At 31.9% G+C, this 15,413-nt stretch overlaps 3 protein-coding genes and 1 long non-coding RNA gene across 7 annotated transcripts; 2 read left to right on the top strand and 2 right to left on the bottom strand.

The window, feature by feature from the left end:
- Window positions 1-1,623: 1,623 nt before the first annotated feature.
- On the bottom strand, window positions 1,624-2,079 carry LOC118681332 (uncharacterized). The gene is made up of 2 exons (XR_004977056.2): window positions 1,988-2,079; window positions 1,624-1,930 (listed from the first exon to the last, which is right to left on the bottom strand). It is a non-coding gene; the product is annotated as an uncharacterized lncRNA (long non-coding RNA).
- A 667-nt stretch (window positions 2,080-2,746) lies between these two features.
- LOC106624060 (testis-expressed protein 10 homolog) lies at window positions 2,747-5,006 on the top strand. The gene is made up of 2 exons (XM_014243731.3): window positions 2,747-4,026; window positions 4,089-5,006. The coding sequence occupies exons 1-2, from the start codon at window positions 2,850-2,852 to the stop codon at window positions 4,871-4,873; spliced, it is 1,962 nt and encodes a 653-aa protein (XP_014099206.3). The 5' UTR covers window positions 2,747-2,849; the 3' UTR covers window positions 4,874-5,006.
- Window positions 4,942-7,075, bottom strand: LOC106624061 (WD repeat-containing protein 46). Its single transcript, XM_014243732.3, has 4 exons — window positions 6,538-7,075; window positions 5,765-6,481; window positions 5,219-5,686; window positions 4,942-5,163 (listed from the first exon to the last, which is right to left on the bottom strand). Exons 1-4 carry the CDS (start codon window positions 7,006-7,008, stop codon window positions 5,023-5,025), a joined length of 1,797 nt encoding a protein of 598 aa, XP_014099207.3. The 5' UTR covers window positions 7,009-7,075; the 3' UTR covers window positions 4,942-5,022.
- A 500-nt stretch (window positions 7,076-7,575) lies between these two features.
- On the top strand, window positions 7,576-14,626 carry CkIIbeta (casein kinase II subunit beta). 4 transcript variants are annotated; one of them, XM_014243730.3, is made up of 7 exons: window positions 7,576-7,676; window positions 8,448-8,526; window positions 8,893-8,995; window positions 9,063-9,254; window positions 9,317-9,506; window positions 10,681-10,762; window positions 13,960-14,626. In XM_014243730.3, the coding sequence occupies exons 2-7, from the start codon at window positions 8,455-8,457 to the stop codon at window positions 14,038-14,040; spliced, it is 720 nt and encodes a 239-aa protein (XP_014099205.3). In that variant the 5' UTR covers window positions 7,576-7,676; window positions 8,448-8,454; the 3' UTR covers window positions 14,041-14,626. The 4 variants fall into 4 exon arrangements, 3 of the variants coding, with proteins under 3 accessions (XP_014099205.3, XP_036221538.2, XP_036221537.2); XM_036365645.2 differs by lacking the exon at window positions 7,576-7,676 and adding an exon at window positions 8,144-8,343; XR_004977052.2 differs by lacking the exons at window positions 7,576-7,676; window positions 13,960-14,626 and adding exons at window positions 10,908-12,182; window positions 12,284-12,497.
- Window positions 14,627-15,413: the final 787 nt, after the last annotated feature.

The following is a 15,413-nucleotide window of genomic DNA, read 5'->3' as shown; positions in this document are numbered from 1 at the left end:
GTCGTAACACGTCTAAATCTGCTGTAAATCATAGTTGTAAGTTAAAAATTAATATTTTATTTCAATTTTTCATTGTATTACTTGTAATATTTGTAACATTGTATACGCAACATTATTGTTTGTTAAAAAAAAAATGTACACGCCCCTCTCACTTTCTAACAGTTTTTCTGCAAATACTTCCAATAGTATGCGCATAAAAATATTAAAATGAATTCACATATGTATTTCTTGTTGAAGTCATAGCTAAATAATATGCCTTCGAACATTTTAAGCTTACAAAGGATATGCTATTTGTCTTTTACAAGCGCTTAAGCGAACAGAAAACTTTATTAAAACATATAATAAATTAAAACTCGCCCAACACTTTGTTACGGCATTTTATATTGCACTTTGTTGTGCAATTGCTGCGCAAACAAGTCGCTAACAAAACAAAAAAAACAAAAAACAAGTATGAAGCTTATAAAAAAAACACTTAAAATCAAAAGCAAGAAAGAATTAAGAAGCACACATTACGTAGTTATAATTGCGAAAACTCATTATAAAAATATAACTAACTGTTAACAGTTGCTTAAATGTGCGCAGACACAATATTTATTTCAGTTGGTTTAATTAAGGCAAAAAGAAAATAAAACATACATATATACATGTTAAAGGCACGTGCTATGTATGGTATGTTTAAAACTCAAACTATATGCATAAAAATATATACGATATTTCATTGTTATTTGATGAGTTTATCCCAAAACAAAAAAAAATCAAATATCCGCTCTTATTTTAAAAGATACTTGTATATTAAATTACTAAAAATATAAAAATTTAAGCAAATGCAAAATTATTCGAAAACTATTGCAGTTACTACTAACAAATATATAACATTAATGTACTCTATAGAATTAAATATAAACTTATATCAAAGAATAAAATAAATTATGTTTGCTATAGCTGATAAAAAAAAAAAAACTGAATTATAGCTACCACCATAACTAATTTATAAATAATCATTACAATTGTTATTACTCAAAATAATTATTTTTACATGTAAAATTCATATTCCATGTTGGTACTGCCAACGACTCTACAAAATTTATAGTACAAAGCAAACAAGTGATATTTGGTGCCTACTATGTAGACTCCTTACTATGTGATATTTTCTACACTGTTAGATTTTATTTATTTATTTGTCAGTTCTTTATTTATTTCTGTATTTGTAATGAACGTATTCAATTTGGTAATTTAAAAACATTGCTAAACGAACTCAAGTATTCAAATGGGAACGCAGACAGCTATAAAAGGCGTCGTCGTTGGAGAATCCGTACTAACATTTCGCTTCAACCAAGTAAACTGTGGGGATTTGGAAGTTCAGCATTTCATTCTGCCTAAATGGAGTTTTAACAGCTTAACACCCATATGCGTATATAATCATATGTGCGTATAAAAAAAGGTGCATCTCATTACAACAAGAACAAAAGTTGCACGATGGATACTGTGACAAGAATGCACTCATTAGAAGCTCTTTACTGGCTAAATTACAAACATACTTATCTCTAGTATATATAGAAAGCCTTTGATTTATTACTCTAATTTCTGCCAATACTCAAAACATGAAATAATAATTCTTGTAAGTTCATTTATTTAAACTACTGTAAATTTTAGAACACTAACAATTTATTATTTATTTGTTATTCCAACCTTAGAGAATGAGCATTGTTATTCTATTGAATTTCGCCTTTTCGTTTTGATAATAATCTCTTAATTATTGCATAAAATGTGAATATTCAATTAGTTACTAGATTTCTTTTGAGTTTCAACAATTTAAATATGTTTGATAATTTTATGTTAAAATGTTATTTTTCCTATTGCGAAATTATTTTTTGCTTAAAAAATGTTTTCTTCCAGCCATTCTCTATACCCCTATGAACATTGTTCGTGACTGAAAACCAAGAAAAAACGGATTAATCAATAAAGACACCAGTTTTTACTTTTTTACAGCATTTAAATAAAAATTTGTGTTTCATTGTTCAGTGCACGGAACTGGAATCGAAATTCAACTGTCGCTCTATAATACAGAAATAAAAATTATTTAGGAGATTTTTTTCTTATTCCTGAAAAGTATTTTAAATTTTTCGTAAATATCTTATTACGCTAATTTTTCTATAAATAAGTCAAAATGTCAATCATAAAAATGTATAATTGTTACTATTGTTGAGGTGAACAAAAGTTGAGTCTCTGTCAGTTATATAGACCCGACTGCTTTGGACATGTGTACTCAATTATTTGCTGTTCTATCGCTTTTGATTGTAACTGCGTTGTTTGAGCGGTATTAGAATCAGAGTAGTTAGGTTTAATAAATGCTAGCATTTAGCTAGTGGTTTGGTACCAGTTAAAATTTCAATGAGTTTCAAGGCCCGTGTCAAGGTACGTGTAATCCTTCATCCTTTTTTTTACGCAAAGTCCTTATGAGTAGTGTGTCCGCGCCAATTATTTTAAAGTATTGGAGTTTCAGAAGCCGTGACTTTGTGGATACATTGTCCATCTCGCTTTAATACAAAGGAACAGATTATTCAATGCCTTGCGCAATTTTTCTCGACTATGAATATATTATCGATCAGAGTATAATGATTATCATTGTTTATATTTTATGAATCCCCGCCCAATGTGGTATCATCTCATCATTTTAGATTTGTAGAAAGGCCATCTAATTTCGTCGACTTATACGATGTAAATACTCTATCAACTTTGTTTAAAAAGTTATGTGGCAACACTTAAATATTCAAGATTGGAATAAAAAACGTGGAGTATTGTTTTGGTTTTTTTTTAGAATATAATATTTTATTTAAATAAAACGCGAAATGGTGAGCCATAAGAAGAAATTACGGTCTGAGAAGGCAAAAGTAAAACTAAAGGCAACTAAATTGCCTAAAGGTCTAAATGTCACAAAAACGGAATTCAAGGTCCGTAAAATTACGATAAGGGAACAGTTGAAGGAGTCACAATTCGCGGACGGAGAACGTCAACTGAACTTAAAGGAAACTATTTCACGTTTAAAACACCACAGCTCCAATGTGCGTGCTGATGCGCTTCGAAATCTACGCGAGGCCATCGTTACCAAGCGTGTTAATCTAACTGGTTATATGCATAGCCTGTTTCAAAGTGTTTCTGCAATATCGTTGGATATAGATAGGGAGACACGAAGAGATTCATTTAAGGTGTTGAAATGTCTTTTAACTGCTTTAAAAACCGATGAAGTTGTGCCTTTCTTCCATATAATTTCATCTTATTTACGATGTGCTATGACACACATTCAACCAGCGATACAAGAAGATTCACTACTCATGCTTGATGTTCTAATGGAACATGTGCCACAATTAGTAGTTACACACAGTGTGAAGATTATACGAAACTTTCTTGAAATGATTTCAAGAGCGCGCAAAGAAGGTGATCACACCAGTCGTACTCTTACTGTTCGCTTAGGTGAAAAGCAAACTACAATAAAGTGGCGTACTAAAGTTTTGGAACGCTTGTGTCAAATGCTCGCTACTTTAGTTGAAAACAAACGTGCAAATAATACTCGAAAAATTGTAAACAGCTTCACTAAAAATGTCACATTTAACCCAAATGTTCCACAGCACTACAATGTGAAGAGAAAATTCCTTAGTCCAGCGAACAAAATCGACTTGCTAGCAGCGCTGAGACCATCGCTAGGCGTTAAAAGTGCTGACGCCATAGAAGGAAGTGAAGAAGACAGACTGCGAGAATACGTTAACCATCTCCTGCCTTTACTAGTGGAATCGTGGATTGAAGTGCGACCGCAAGACCAAAAAATGTCAGCAACACTGACAAGTGAAGCAGCACAAACATTAAAAGTTGCATTAGAAATTCTACAAAATATCTGGATGTTAATTGAGTTGCATGAGGAGACCGAAAGCAATCACCAACTGAGCGCTTGGTTTCAACAGCAATATGCGGAGACTTTTGCTGACAGTTTTTTAACTGATGGTTTTCCATACCAACAAAGTAGTGAAACAGGTAAAATTATATCAATTCTATATTTTCGAGCTCTAATTGTTATTATTCAACATTTATTCCAGATCCGGGGTTGAATAAGAAATCTTACAAGAAACATTTAAAATTGTTAAGTGTTAGCGGTGGAGAGTTATGCTTAGAACAAAATATATGTATGGCATACCTAATGTGCCAATTTTACAAAACAAATATTTTAATAGATACCCAAATTGAAAGGTTCACTACGCTATTCAAATACCTTGAAGAAGTTGTTTCCAATCTCTCAGCGCATCCTTTGCAAAATCACCATGCTCTGATAAAAGCTTTGCGTATTAGCTTATTTGAGAACGATATTAAATTTTTACAATTGCATAAAGATCTAATGCTACCATTACTGAACAGCACCATAGACGCCTTTCTGCGAAATAATTTTCCTACTAAAAACAATTCAGAAATAGAGGTACTCACACTTATTTGCGACATTGTGCAAACACCACCGCTGAGACAACATTATGGGGAGGATACGTTCGTTCGCTTCTTAGAATATTTGCCACAACTTTTACTCAAGCCTAGTATTCAAGTGGCTACCGTTATTGCTATGTCAACTTTAGCCAAGCAAAAAAATTCAACATTTCTACGTGCGTTGGAAAGTAAAATTGAAGCTGTTATTGAAAACTTGCAGAAAATACAAGTTTCTGGAGCACCAAATGCATTTGAGGGGAAAAAACATATCATGAACTTATTTTACTGGACCGAAAGAAAATTTGCTTCTGAATATAAAGAACTTTTGCATCAAAATATCGATAAACATATTACTGACAAAAGAATTGTGAACTATTTCAAATACATATTATCCGACAAAAGCACATAACAAACCTAACCAACCTAAATAATGTTAACAAATAAGCGTCTTCAAGTTTAAATTATGCAAGATTAAAATTTCAGTATAGAAATGTGGTTATTTACTATTTGTATATTAATAAACAAATTTATATTAAAATGGGCACTGATTTTGTTTAATTACTTCTTCTTCGTACTTTTTGGTTTAAAACGATCCAGTACCGACGGTACACTTGAGTCGAGAGGTATAAAATCGCTTGCTTTCTTTGTGTGTTGTTTGAAGATAGTTTGTTTTGACTTTTTGATATCTTCAATAAACTCCTGTATAAAGAAACATAAATGAGTTTTTGTCATAAAATTGTTTAATGTGATATACCTTTCTTTTGAGCTCCTTAACGATTTGCTTATTACGTGAAGCCTTCGCGCTTCCACCGCGACCCTTCATTTTATGGCGCGACTTAAAGTCTATTTTTGGTGGTTTCAAATGGAATAATGCTCGCTTCGCATCAACCTTTTCTTGCAGCGTGGGAACATCAACAGCAGAAATTTCATTGGGATCCAAAGTAATCAACTCTGGTGGTATTTTCTCTAAAAGTGCATGCACTTCATGTTCACGACGTTGTGACTTGGTCTGATAAGGATTATCTTCCAAAGCATCATAATTGGGTTCGCCCGAGCCGGGAACAAGCAATGACTGAAATCCTTTGGCTGTTGCTATGCCGAGGATATCTTCATAGGGACAGAAGCGCATGCCATGCACAAATGAATCACACATTTGACGCAGGTATGGCGTTTCAGCCTTTTCTCCCAATAACAAGTTCGATTGAATCTCACAATACGTGCCCTTCATAAATAATAATAAATTTCGTTTGAAAATAATAAAAAATAAAATAATAATAAACATATTGTCAAATATTGTTACCTGTGAATATGCTAGAGATCCACGCTGAGACACCACAACCTGATTAGCAGGCAGTCTCAATCGATAACTCACAAGTGGCCCTTTTAAAGCGCGTATATCCCAAACCTTAACTTTTCGATCTTGGCCCGCCGTGACCATATATTGACCTTTTGGATCAACAGTCAATGCACTCATAGGTGTGGAGTGACATAGCATTTTCGCTAGAGGTTCTCTCACTTTTGGCGACCACATGGACACTACGCCTTTAGTTCCGCCAATGCATAAAACACCATTTCCTGGGTTTTGATGCATTAATCGTATATCACCAAGTTTAGTATTGAAATTGCTGACTAACTCGCCAATAGATACATCCAGCCATGATGCGTAGCCATCTTTATTACCAGTAGCAAGAAGAAAATGGTAAGGTAAGAACTCCATACAGTTAACTCTGTATAAACGTTTTATACAATGCAATTCGGTGCCTTGACTATCATAAATATAGACCCAATCTTTTTGCGCACATGCAAACATGGTGTGTACATGCAACCACGAAACATCAGCTACTTCCTCCATTACGTTCATTTCACAAAGAAGCTTCTTTGTAACCCAATCAAATGCAGCAACATGTCCGCGGCGTCCACCAAGCAACAAATGGCGACCATTTTTGGTATAACGCAAAGAATACGGACCAAAATCAAGATTCAGTTTGAAATGTTTCGATGCGGACAAAATGTCGACCTTAAATAGTAGAATTCGTTAAGTAAATCGTCAATACCAAATATCTAAGTACTTACATTTTTAGCGATTTCTACTTGCCGGTACTGTGCAGTTATCTCTTCCTCGTCTGGCTCAATAAAACCCTGTTGTTCTGTAAGTAAAAGTTCGGTTCGCGCTGCTTGTTCCGTTGCATATTGCAGATATACTTCTTTGCGTTCTTGTTTCTCTTTGAAAAATTTAGTTTTTACACCTTTAGTTCTTACCTTTTCCCCTTTATCATACTTTTTGAGGAGTTCTTTTGGAATTTTTGTGTTTGTTTCTGTTTTAATATGCTTTTTAGGTGCCCCTTTGCGGTAAAAAGTTTTTTTAAACCCGATCTGCTTCTCTTGTTCAACCTTAATGACTTCACCTGAGAAATTCTGTTGGCTGACACTTTTCAATTTAATAGCCTTAACCTCTTCCTCAGGCACAGGCGAATGAAAATAACGTGATGGAACAGATTTAGCACCTCTACGTGGCTTTTGATCTAAATTTTCTTCCTCCAACATTTTGTAAAATTTGAACAACTTTATTATGATTGTGGCACAACGTGCTCAAAAACAACAATGTTGCCACATTATTAAAACACATTAAAAAACAGAACTAAATTAAATGGTTTTCAAATAAGTGCCAAGAAATGCCAAAATCTGCGAAGTTTTATATTTTTCCTCTCATGCAAATGAAATAAATAGATATATGCATAACTATAAAAAAGAGAATAAATTATTCATTTTTGAAGCATTACTAACCATATAAAATGAAGAAATTTAAAAAAAATTTAATTTAGCAGCAAACCGCTACATATAGTTGTTATTTGCATATAAAATCTTGTTTAATATTTCACATAGATTAATCGTTTTGGATATTTGGGGAACCAAGTAAAATATATTAATAAAAAATATGTATTAAAAATGTTTTTTATTTGTAGTAGTTGCATTTAACATGGAAAATATATATTTTTGTGTATATTTCACTACATATTGTTCGTGGTTGTTTACGTACAGCATGAGAAAGAGAAATAAATGAAGTAAGTTCAAAATAGGTACTAAGAAAGTGCAACACTAAAGTTGGTGTCATACAACCCTGGTTTTGACTCTCCCTTTTGGTTTTCCTCTCTTGTGAAATTTTCTTTTAATTTTAATTTTCTGTGGAGTGTGGCTGGGCAAAGTAACAATAGGTGAGTGTACCGTTTTAAAAGAATAAAATTAAATTAAATGTGTAAAAGTGCTGTGAAAAGAATTTTAATTAAGGTTACTTGTTGCAGAATATATTAAAGGAAATTAAAAATATAAATGCGGGTGTGAAAACGATACACTAAAAGTTTTTTCATTGGATAAATGTATCTGTATTTGCGGGGAAAGAAAACAAGGAGGCATTTTGAGTTAGTGAAGTAGTCGGTCGGTCGGTTGATTAATTGGCTTTTAGCGTGTACCGTACCTTCTCATATTGTCCGCTATATCAATAATCGGTTTCCTTTTCTACCGTGAGTGAGCAGGAGAACTGGTGTTGTTCGGTTTTTAGTGCAACAGTGTTGCCGCTATCTGAAAAAGAATTAAGATGGAGGAGGATAGGTAAAGTTAACGAATGATATTTGAAAGTGGACAAGATGATAAAGAAGTAGTCAGAAAGCGAGGCATAAAATATTTTATTCATTTTCGTAGCTGCTGGCAAAAATGTCGGAATTGTGAATGAAAAGCGAATACCATTGCTCATTTAAACTGTGCTTTAATAAAAGAAAACTGAATAAAATTGCAAGAAATTCTGCAGATAAACGTCTAAGAGAAATAGTTTTATTTTGTGTTATTAATTTAGTTTGTTAATTTGGCCAAAATTCTATCCCTACTGTGAGTAGAATCCGTAAAAATTTAAGTAAAGTGTACAAAGTATCATGTGTCGGAAATAGACTAATATCGTTTCCTTGTGTTCGCACTTTCTTTTGAATTTTCAGAAATAAAATGAGCAGTTCCGAAGAAGTCTCTTGGGTAACATGGTTTTGTGGGCTGCGCGGCAATGAATTCTTTTGTGAGGTAAGTATTAAGAAAAATTTAATAATGATATTAATGCAAGAAATTAAATTGTGATATTATTTTCAATTCCTCTTTGTTATCTAATCACTATAGTTTTAACAATGTGGGTATGGTAGAAGTTAGCGTGTACGAATTTCTATTGGTGACAAAATTTGCTTAGGTTGTGTCCATATAATTTGATTTAAAATTCCGCCACCCCTAACCTTTAATTTAACATTCCTTTGCTGTTTATTAGTTCGTCCATGGAGTGATTCAATTTGAATGTTGAGGTCACATAAGTATATATATTGCATTTTAAGAGGATATATAATTGCTATACATAATGTTTAATATCATATTATTTACACTTCATTCTTCTCTTTAAAGGTTGATGAGGATTATATACAAGATAAATTTAATTTAACTGGATTAAATGAACAAGTTCCCAATTATAGAAATGCTCTTGATATGATCCTTGATCTCGAACCAGGTATGTATACAATTTTATCAATGTAAAAATTATATATAAAACTAAAAAAATTATTTTCTTATTGTAGAAGACGATCTGGAAGAGAATCAACTGCAATCAGATATGACGGAGCAGGCGGCAGAAATGCTGTATGGCTTGATACATGCCCGATATATTTTGACAAATCGCGGAATTGCGCAAATGATCGAAAAATACCAAACTGGTGATTTTGGACATTGCCCACGTGTATATTGTGAAAGCCAGCCCATGTTACCTTTAGGTTCGTCACTCATAACAAATAAAATTATTCACTAGTCATAAATTAATCTCAATAAATTGCAGGTCTATCAGATATACCTGGTGAGGCTATGGTAAAAACCTATTGCCCCAAATGTATTGATGTATATACGCCAAAATCGTCGCGTCATCATCACACGGATGGTGCTTACTTTGGCACGGGATTTCCACACATGCTCTTCATGGTTCATCCTGAATATCGTCCTAAGCGGCCGACTAATCAATTTGTTCCAAGGTAAGTAATAAGAAAGTAAAGAGATAATTAATATTGAGTAGCATATTGTAGATATACTATACATGCTATTTTGCATATGTTTTATTTATTCGTCATCAAGCTGTAGAAATAGATTATTTAATAGTTGTAGTATCGGCAAAATATCGATACTGATCAAACCAATGTCGAGCTGATCATTATCCAAAGCATAGCTACAATCTCCGAAAAAAATGTTTAGATCGTACTACTATTATTAGGATATATAGCTGCTATACGACTGACTGATCAAACTCAAGTCATTATATGTAAATCTCTTATTTGTCAAGGTATCTTCATGAAATTTGGCATAGATTATTACCCAAAGCATAGATACAATTTCCAAACATATTGTTTAGAACGGACCACTATGTTGTTGTTGTTGTAGCGGCAGAATTGCCGATTTGACAGTCCTTGGCCGGAAAAATTCGGGTCCGTTCCGGTTACGTAGACCCGACTGTGATGGGAACGGATCGGACCGCTATAGCTTATAGCTTTCATCCAAACAAACCGATCAAAATCAGAATAAAAAAATGTTTATGTATTAAAGCTTTACTGCAGCCGAAATTAACGTATTTTCTTTTTTTTTTTTACATCCATTCATCTATATTGAAATATATATACTATAGTTTCGCGTTTTATTTCGACCTAGATTTGTCAACTCCGTAATTATTCAAACTTTTGTTAGGGAATGTTTTCTGAATTACAAACACAAGATATATGTATAATTATGTTTACGAAAATTTATTTGTTAATTAAATTCTATTTGCCAGAATTTTGCTTCTTTATTGTCACGAAATAATCTATCAAATGATAAAATCCGTAAATTTTAATTGTTATGGCATTTTTTGCTTATAATGCAACAGAACTTTTTCCTAGTGTAAAGATTGGAGAATCTCGGGGGATTTCCCTCTTGATTTACGTGATAGTGCAATAAATGCGTTAACGAGATAATACCTGTAAAGTTTTATTTTTAAATGGGCATAAATTTATGGACTAAACGAAAATTAAGCTTTAAACATAGTTCTTCACTTTATCAGCTTTAGGTTTTGGGTATTATAATTTCCAGATATAAGATATTAGAATTTTTGTATATAAATATATTATTATTCCACGTTTTTAACATAATAATTGATTTTATGTTGTTTCTTTTTTTCAGACTTTATGGCTTCAAAATTCATAGCTTAGCTTATCAAATTCAACTACAGGCAGCAGCCACCGTTAAAATGCCACTTCGAGCGGTAAATTTAAAATGAAATTTCTTTGCTCACCTCTTAAACTTTAATATCGTTTTTCCTTTTTCTTTTTATTTTTAATTTTTCTCATAACTATTACATTAAACAAAAAATTTTATAAAAAACGTTTACATTGAAAAAAAAAAAACAGAAAAATTAATAAAAATTAAGAAATACAAACCACAAAAACAACTCAAGCAAACTTAAAAATGTAGAGATCATGATGAAAGTTCGTTTTGTTTAAGAAATAAATTGAAAGGCAGCCAAAAACACACACACAAACAACATTAGAAACTGAGATACAATAACTAATCAGCACAAAATGTATTGAATTTTCCATGGAAATCGTCTTCACTATATGCAAAACACAAAACACACATTAACTTTCACAGTCAAGCAACCTACATTTGCTAATGTATTGAAGTTTTGTATTGTTAACGCATGTCATAAAACACTACTTAGACATATTTTCATTTCATCCAATTCTTCCCAACACAAATGCATCATAAAAGTGACGAAATTCAATACAATATCGAAGCTTTTTCTAATACGCCGTATTTTTTATTTTTATATATATATAACTCCTCTGGTAGGAATGAGATAAACATTCACAGATTCACATCAACTTGCATTCTGTTAATGTAGTTTTGAATGATGAATAAATTTTAATATTCAAAAATAATGATTTTGTATACACGCTCTTAATGGAAAGTGAACTTAATTGAAACTAAAAACATAAGTTGATATAATTTCACTAAGTCATAAGTGAACGATTTTTATTAAGCTATCATATAGAAGTCCGGAAAATTATAGGTTAAATAGTGTAGTCATGATTTTCAGTCTATAATCTGTTTAAAAACATTTGTATTATTATATACTAAAAAAATATATATACAATTAAAATAACTCCGTTTAAATAAACATAGAATGTTTCGCATCGATACATTAGGATAAAATCCAGGCACTTTGTTTACTTGTATTTAAAACCTGGATTACTTGCATGTAATGATATAATTTTTTTTTTATGTATGAAATTTTAATATAAAAATTACGTTTTCGATGTTAGTCGAATCGTATTATTTAGCTATAGTTAACATTGATGGATAAGTGGTGTCATTTCATGCATCATGAAAATGCCAGTGATAACAGATTTATATATTTTCGAGTAAATATTTTTATACATAGTTTATAGGCGACAAACACTTTTAACTTGGACCCAGCGAAAATACCATACAGTCGTATTTTCATTTTCAAGTGAACTGAAAGAATGTATACCTTCCAAGAACACAACTGCATACTTGTATTTCTACTAGAGTATGTGTGTATACATTATTTTGTTTATGTGGCTAAAAGAAGTGTCTAGGTGTGTTATATACTAGCAGCGATCAGCTATGTGCGTACATCTCAATTTTGTCTGCCTCCTTATGTAAGTGACATGTTTCTAATATGGACTTGTGTTCCTTGTCAACTTTGTTATACAAATTAAGTAAATAATTAAGTTAAAAATAATTTTCCTAACTTTCACAGGACTATATTGCCCTCTGTCAGGAAATTCTAAGCCGCCCAGATCCAGAAGCTGAAGGGGAGTGAAGGATTCTCCTCCCAATAGCCCTTCAACAGAATTTAATGCAAAACAAATATATGTGCATGTATTCGATGCGTAACATGTCAATATTTTATTGCCTTTGTATAAAACAATAATGTACAGTTTTAATTAAATTTTCATTGTTATTAAGATAAAGAGCTTTTGGCATTTCATTTCGTCGTCGCATTTTGGATGTTAGGAAAAAACTGTATTGATTTGTGTGTGTTAAAAAAATTCAGTACAATTCGATATAGTATAGAAGATGAGTTTAATTTTGTTTAAGGTTACAGTCGATTAATAAGATTTTTTTATTGATTATTTTTATTAAAATATATTAAAAATTATAGATATACAAGTATATATAAAAATATAATAATGCATTTACTTTGCAAAGATGGTTAGTTAAATGTGAGTCTATTATAGAGCCTGGTTGTTATGGCAATAGCTAACACATTCCTCAAATAGTTTAGGGAATGCACGCGAGTGGATATTCGCAAATAAATCTTGATCCGTGGCCGTCGCCTGTTTTGGGACTGGTCGAACGGAAGCGAATCAGAAATGAAATTCTCGGGAGAACGCACGAAAATGTCGTAAAAATAATTTGATAAATTAAGTGTACATTTATATAAATTATTTTACATCTATTACAATTTAAGCTAAGTACATAATATATTTTACGATAATGCAATGTAGCGATTTATTTTAAAAATCGACATCATTCTTATCGGCAAATCAGAAAATGCATAGCCCAAATTTAGTCAAAATATAATTTATTAAAAAACGTTGCGAGTGTACCAATATCTTCACAATAACTTACGATATAATTTCAGCTTTATTATTTTATTTTGATTTTTATTCATAAAAGCTCATATATGTATGTTTCTTGCTACATCACTCAGAATCATTTTCATTCATATTATTCTGAACCGATTATCAATCACCTAGTATATCGGCAACAAATGCTCATATAGATACGTACATCCGCATATTCACATTAGCTTTGGTGTTTAAAAACCATTTGCATCGGACAAATATTTCTATGGAATTCATATATTTAAAATTTATTAAATGCTCTGGAAAATAAGTTCACATTAAATGTAAACTGCATATTTGCTAGGAAATGTGTAAAACGTAGCGAACATATGTAAACACGCATGTATGTGTATATGTGCATAAAGTATATTAAATACCCACATTTGAATGGGATTTTCGCACAATCGCCTTCACATACATATACTATAATATTTTGCGCTCCATATCGGCTAAGTGTTGACTGTCATATCAATTGTAGTATTCACGCGTATATGCATATGTACATACATTGCCCCGGACAGACAGACATGAGTACGTACTTTCATCGACACTTATGCCTACATGTAAATATGTATGTATATTCACTTACAAAATTAGGTGCTGTGCTATTTATTTTACTTCCTAATATTCATCAAATTTGTTGAGTCTATAGAATTTTATTAAATTATAAAAAATTATTATACAAGTATGTAATTTATCTTTATAAATTTTCTTTTTTTCTTTTGATTTCTTTTTCCTCTTAAAAAATATTCTCGTTAAATCTGTCTGTGTCTCTGTACGTGCAATAACAAATGTTTGGCTACAGCGGACTCAACAGAAAGACGAGGAAGAAAGTAACACTAACAACATGGGGGAACAGACGTATCTAAATCTGAAACAGGATTAAATTTATAAACGCAAATATTGAGATTGGCCACAATCAGGCAAATACCCATGTATGCAAAAATGCTAATATGCAGACGGGCGGTGGTGGGGTGATGGATAATAAAGCGAGTCAATATCGTACCTTTTTATTCATTTCACACACATTTCCATTTGAAGTATTTAAATGAAAAGTAACAGAAACACACTAAAAAAAATTGAAGCCAACGGAAGCGCTGAATAGACGTGGAACAACATTTCCGGTTTTCGCTTCGTACAACTTAAATGTTTGTAAATTAGTATGTCGATTGAAAAACAGCACTAGAATTATTTTTAGAAACAAGTATACATACATATAACACACAAACACACACACACACACAAACACTTATAAATACACACGTACATACATTTGAATCAAGCAAATCATATTCGTTTGCCTGAGTAAAACTGAACATTTATTTTTAGTAAATTTTAATAAAATATTTAGCCTTTTTACTATCCATAATCAACAATTACAATAAATTGTAATTAAGTATAAATGAAGTTTGTAAATGAAATACTATAAAATAAAATACGATGTGCTACGATACCAACAGCGGTTAAAAGTACGAGTATATATGTTTGGTATGTTCCTACCAACACATGCAAATTGAGTGACCCGTAATTGACAATTGACGGTAAAATAAATATTGTTTATTCAGCAAGCAGTTGTATGCCTGCTTTCACTAAATTTGGAGCTATGCATTTAGGTAGCAGACTCATATCTCACTAAATTGCTGATGATGGAGGGAATAAATAACGTATTCAATGTTTGTTGTTGTTGTAGCGGCAGTATTCTGCAGAGGTTACGTAGGACCGACTGTCGTGGGATTCAATGATGGATTAGGTTGGTACTGCTGTTGATCAACATTGGTAGGAAGTTATGCATGTTTCCATCGTTTTCTTACACGATGGTAAAATATCTCTTGTACAATTTTTTTGAGTTCGATTCCTCAAACATTATAATCTTTCATAGAGACAATCTAGTTCGCTTCCTGCGAATGTTAATATGGGAATAAAATCACCACTAATTGAATATGATAAAATTTCCTTCTCAAGGAAGGAACGCTTCAGTACTGACAATCCTTGGACGAATATAAAACCGACTTCGTTCAGAATGATTTTCTGCATTAAATGTTATCAGCTCTCTTTTTGCCGATTAGACCCACGTGCGTTTCAAATCCCTAAATCACTAAAAAAAATCGATCGACCAAAGCCAAGTTCAATTTGTGCGCACCGAAAGGGAAAATCACTCAGGATAAGAAAAAATTTATTTTAAAATAAAATTTATTAAATTGTACCAGAGAACGTAATATTTATTTACGTTCTCTGCTTACGAGTAGAAAAAAAAATATT

The sequence above is a fragment of the Bactrocera oleae genome, chromosome 5 (genome assembly GCF_042242935.1).
Source record: "Bactrocera oleae isolate idBacOlea1 chromosome 5, idBacOlea1, whole genome shotgun sequence".
Lineage (NCBI taxonomy): Eukaryota > Metazoa > Arthropoda > Insecta > Diptera > Tephritidae > Bactrocera > Bactrocera oleae.
Note: the sequence above shows the minus strand (reverse complement) of the source record. Positions and strands in the feature narration are given on the sequence as shown.

Excerpts from the sequence above, each read along its gene's own strand:
- LOC106624060 (XM_014243731.3), top strand. The coding sequence starts at position 2,850 with ATGGTGAGCCATAAGAAGAAATTACGGTCTGAGAAGGCAAAAGTAAAA. Across the intron at positions 4,027-4,088 it reads CCAACAAAGTAGTGAAACAG|ATCCGGGGTTGAATAAGAAA; the intron begins GTAAAATTATAT and ends CATTTATTCCAG.
- LOC106624061 (XM_014243732.3), bottom strand. The coding sequence starts at position 7,008 with ATGTTGGAGGAAGAAAATTTAGATCAAAAGCCACGTAGAGGTGCTAAA. Across the intron at positions 6,482-6,537 it reads AAGTAGAAATCGCTAAAAAT|GTCGACATTTTGTCCGCATC; the intron begins GTAAGTACTTAG and ends CTACTATTTAAG. Across the intron at positions 5,687-5,764 it reads GATCTCTAGCATATTCACAG|GGCACGTATTGTGAGATTCA; the intron begins GTAACAATATTT and ends TTATTTATGAAG.
- CkIIbeta (XM_014243730.3), top strand. The coding sequence starts at position 8,455 with ATGAGCAGTTCCGAAGAAGTCTCTTGGGTAACATGGTTTTGTGGGCTG. Across the intron at positions 8,996-9,062 it reads GATCCTTGATCTCGAACCAG|AAGACGATCTGGAAGAGAAT; the intron begins GTATGTATACAA and ends TTCTTATTGTAG. Across the intron at positions 9,255-9,316 it reads CCAGCCCATGTTACCTTTAG|GTCTATCAGATATACCTGGT; the intron begins GTTCGTCACTCA and ends AATAAATTGCAG.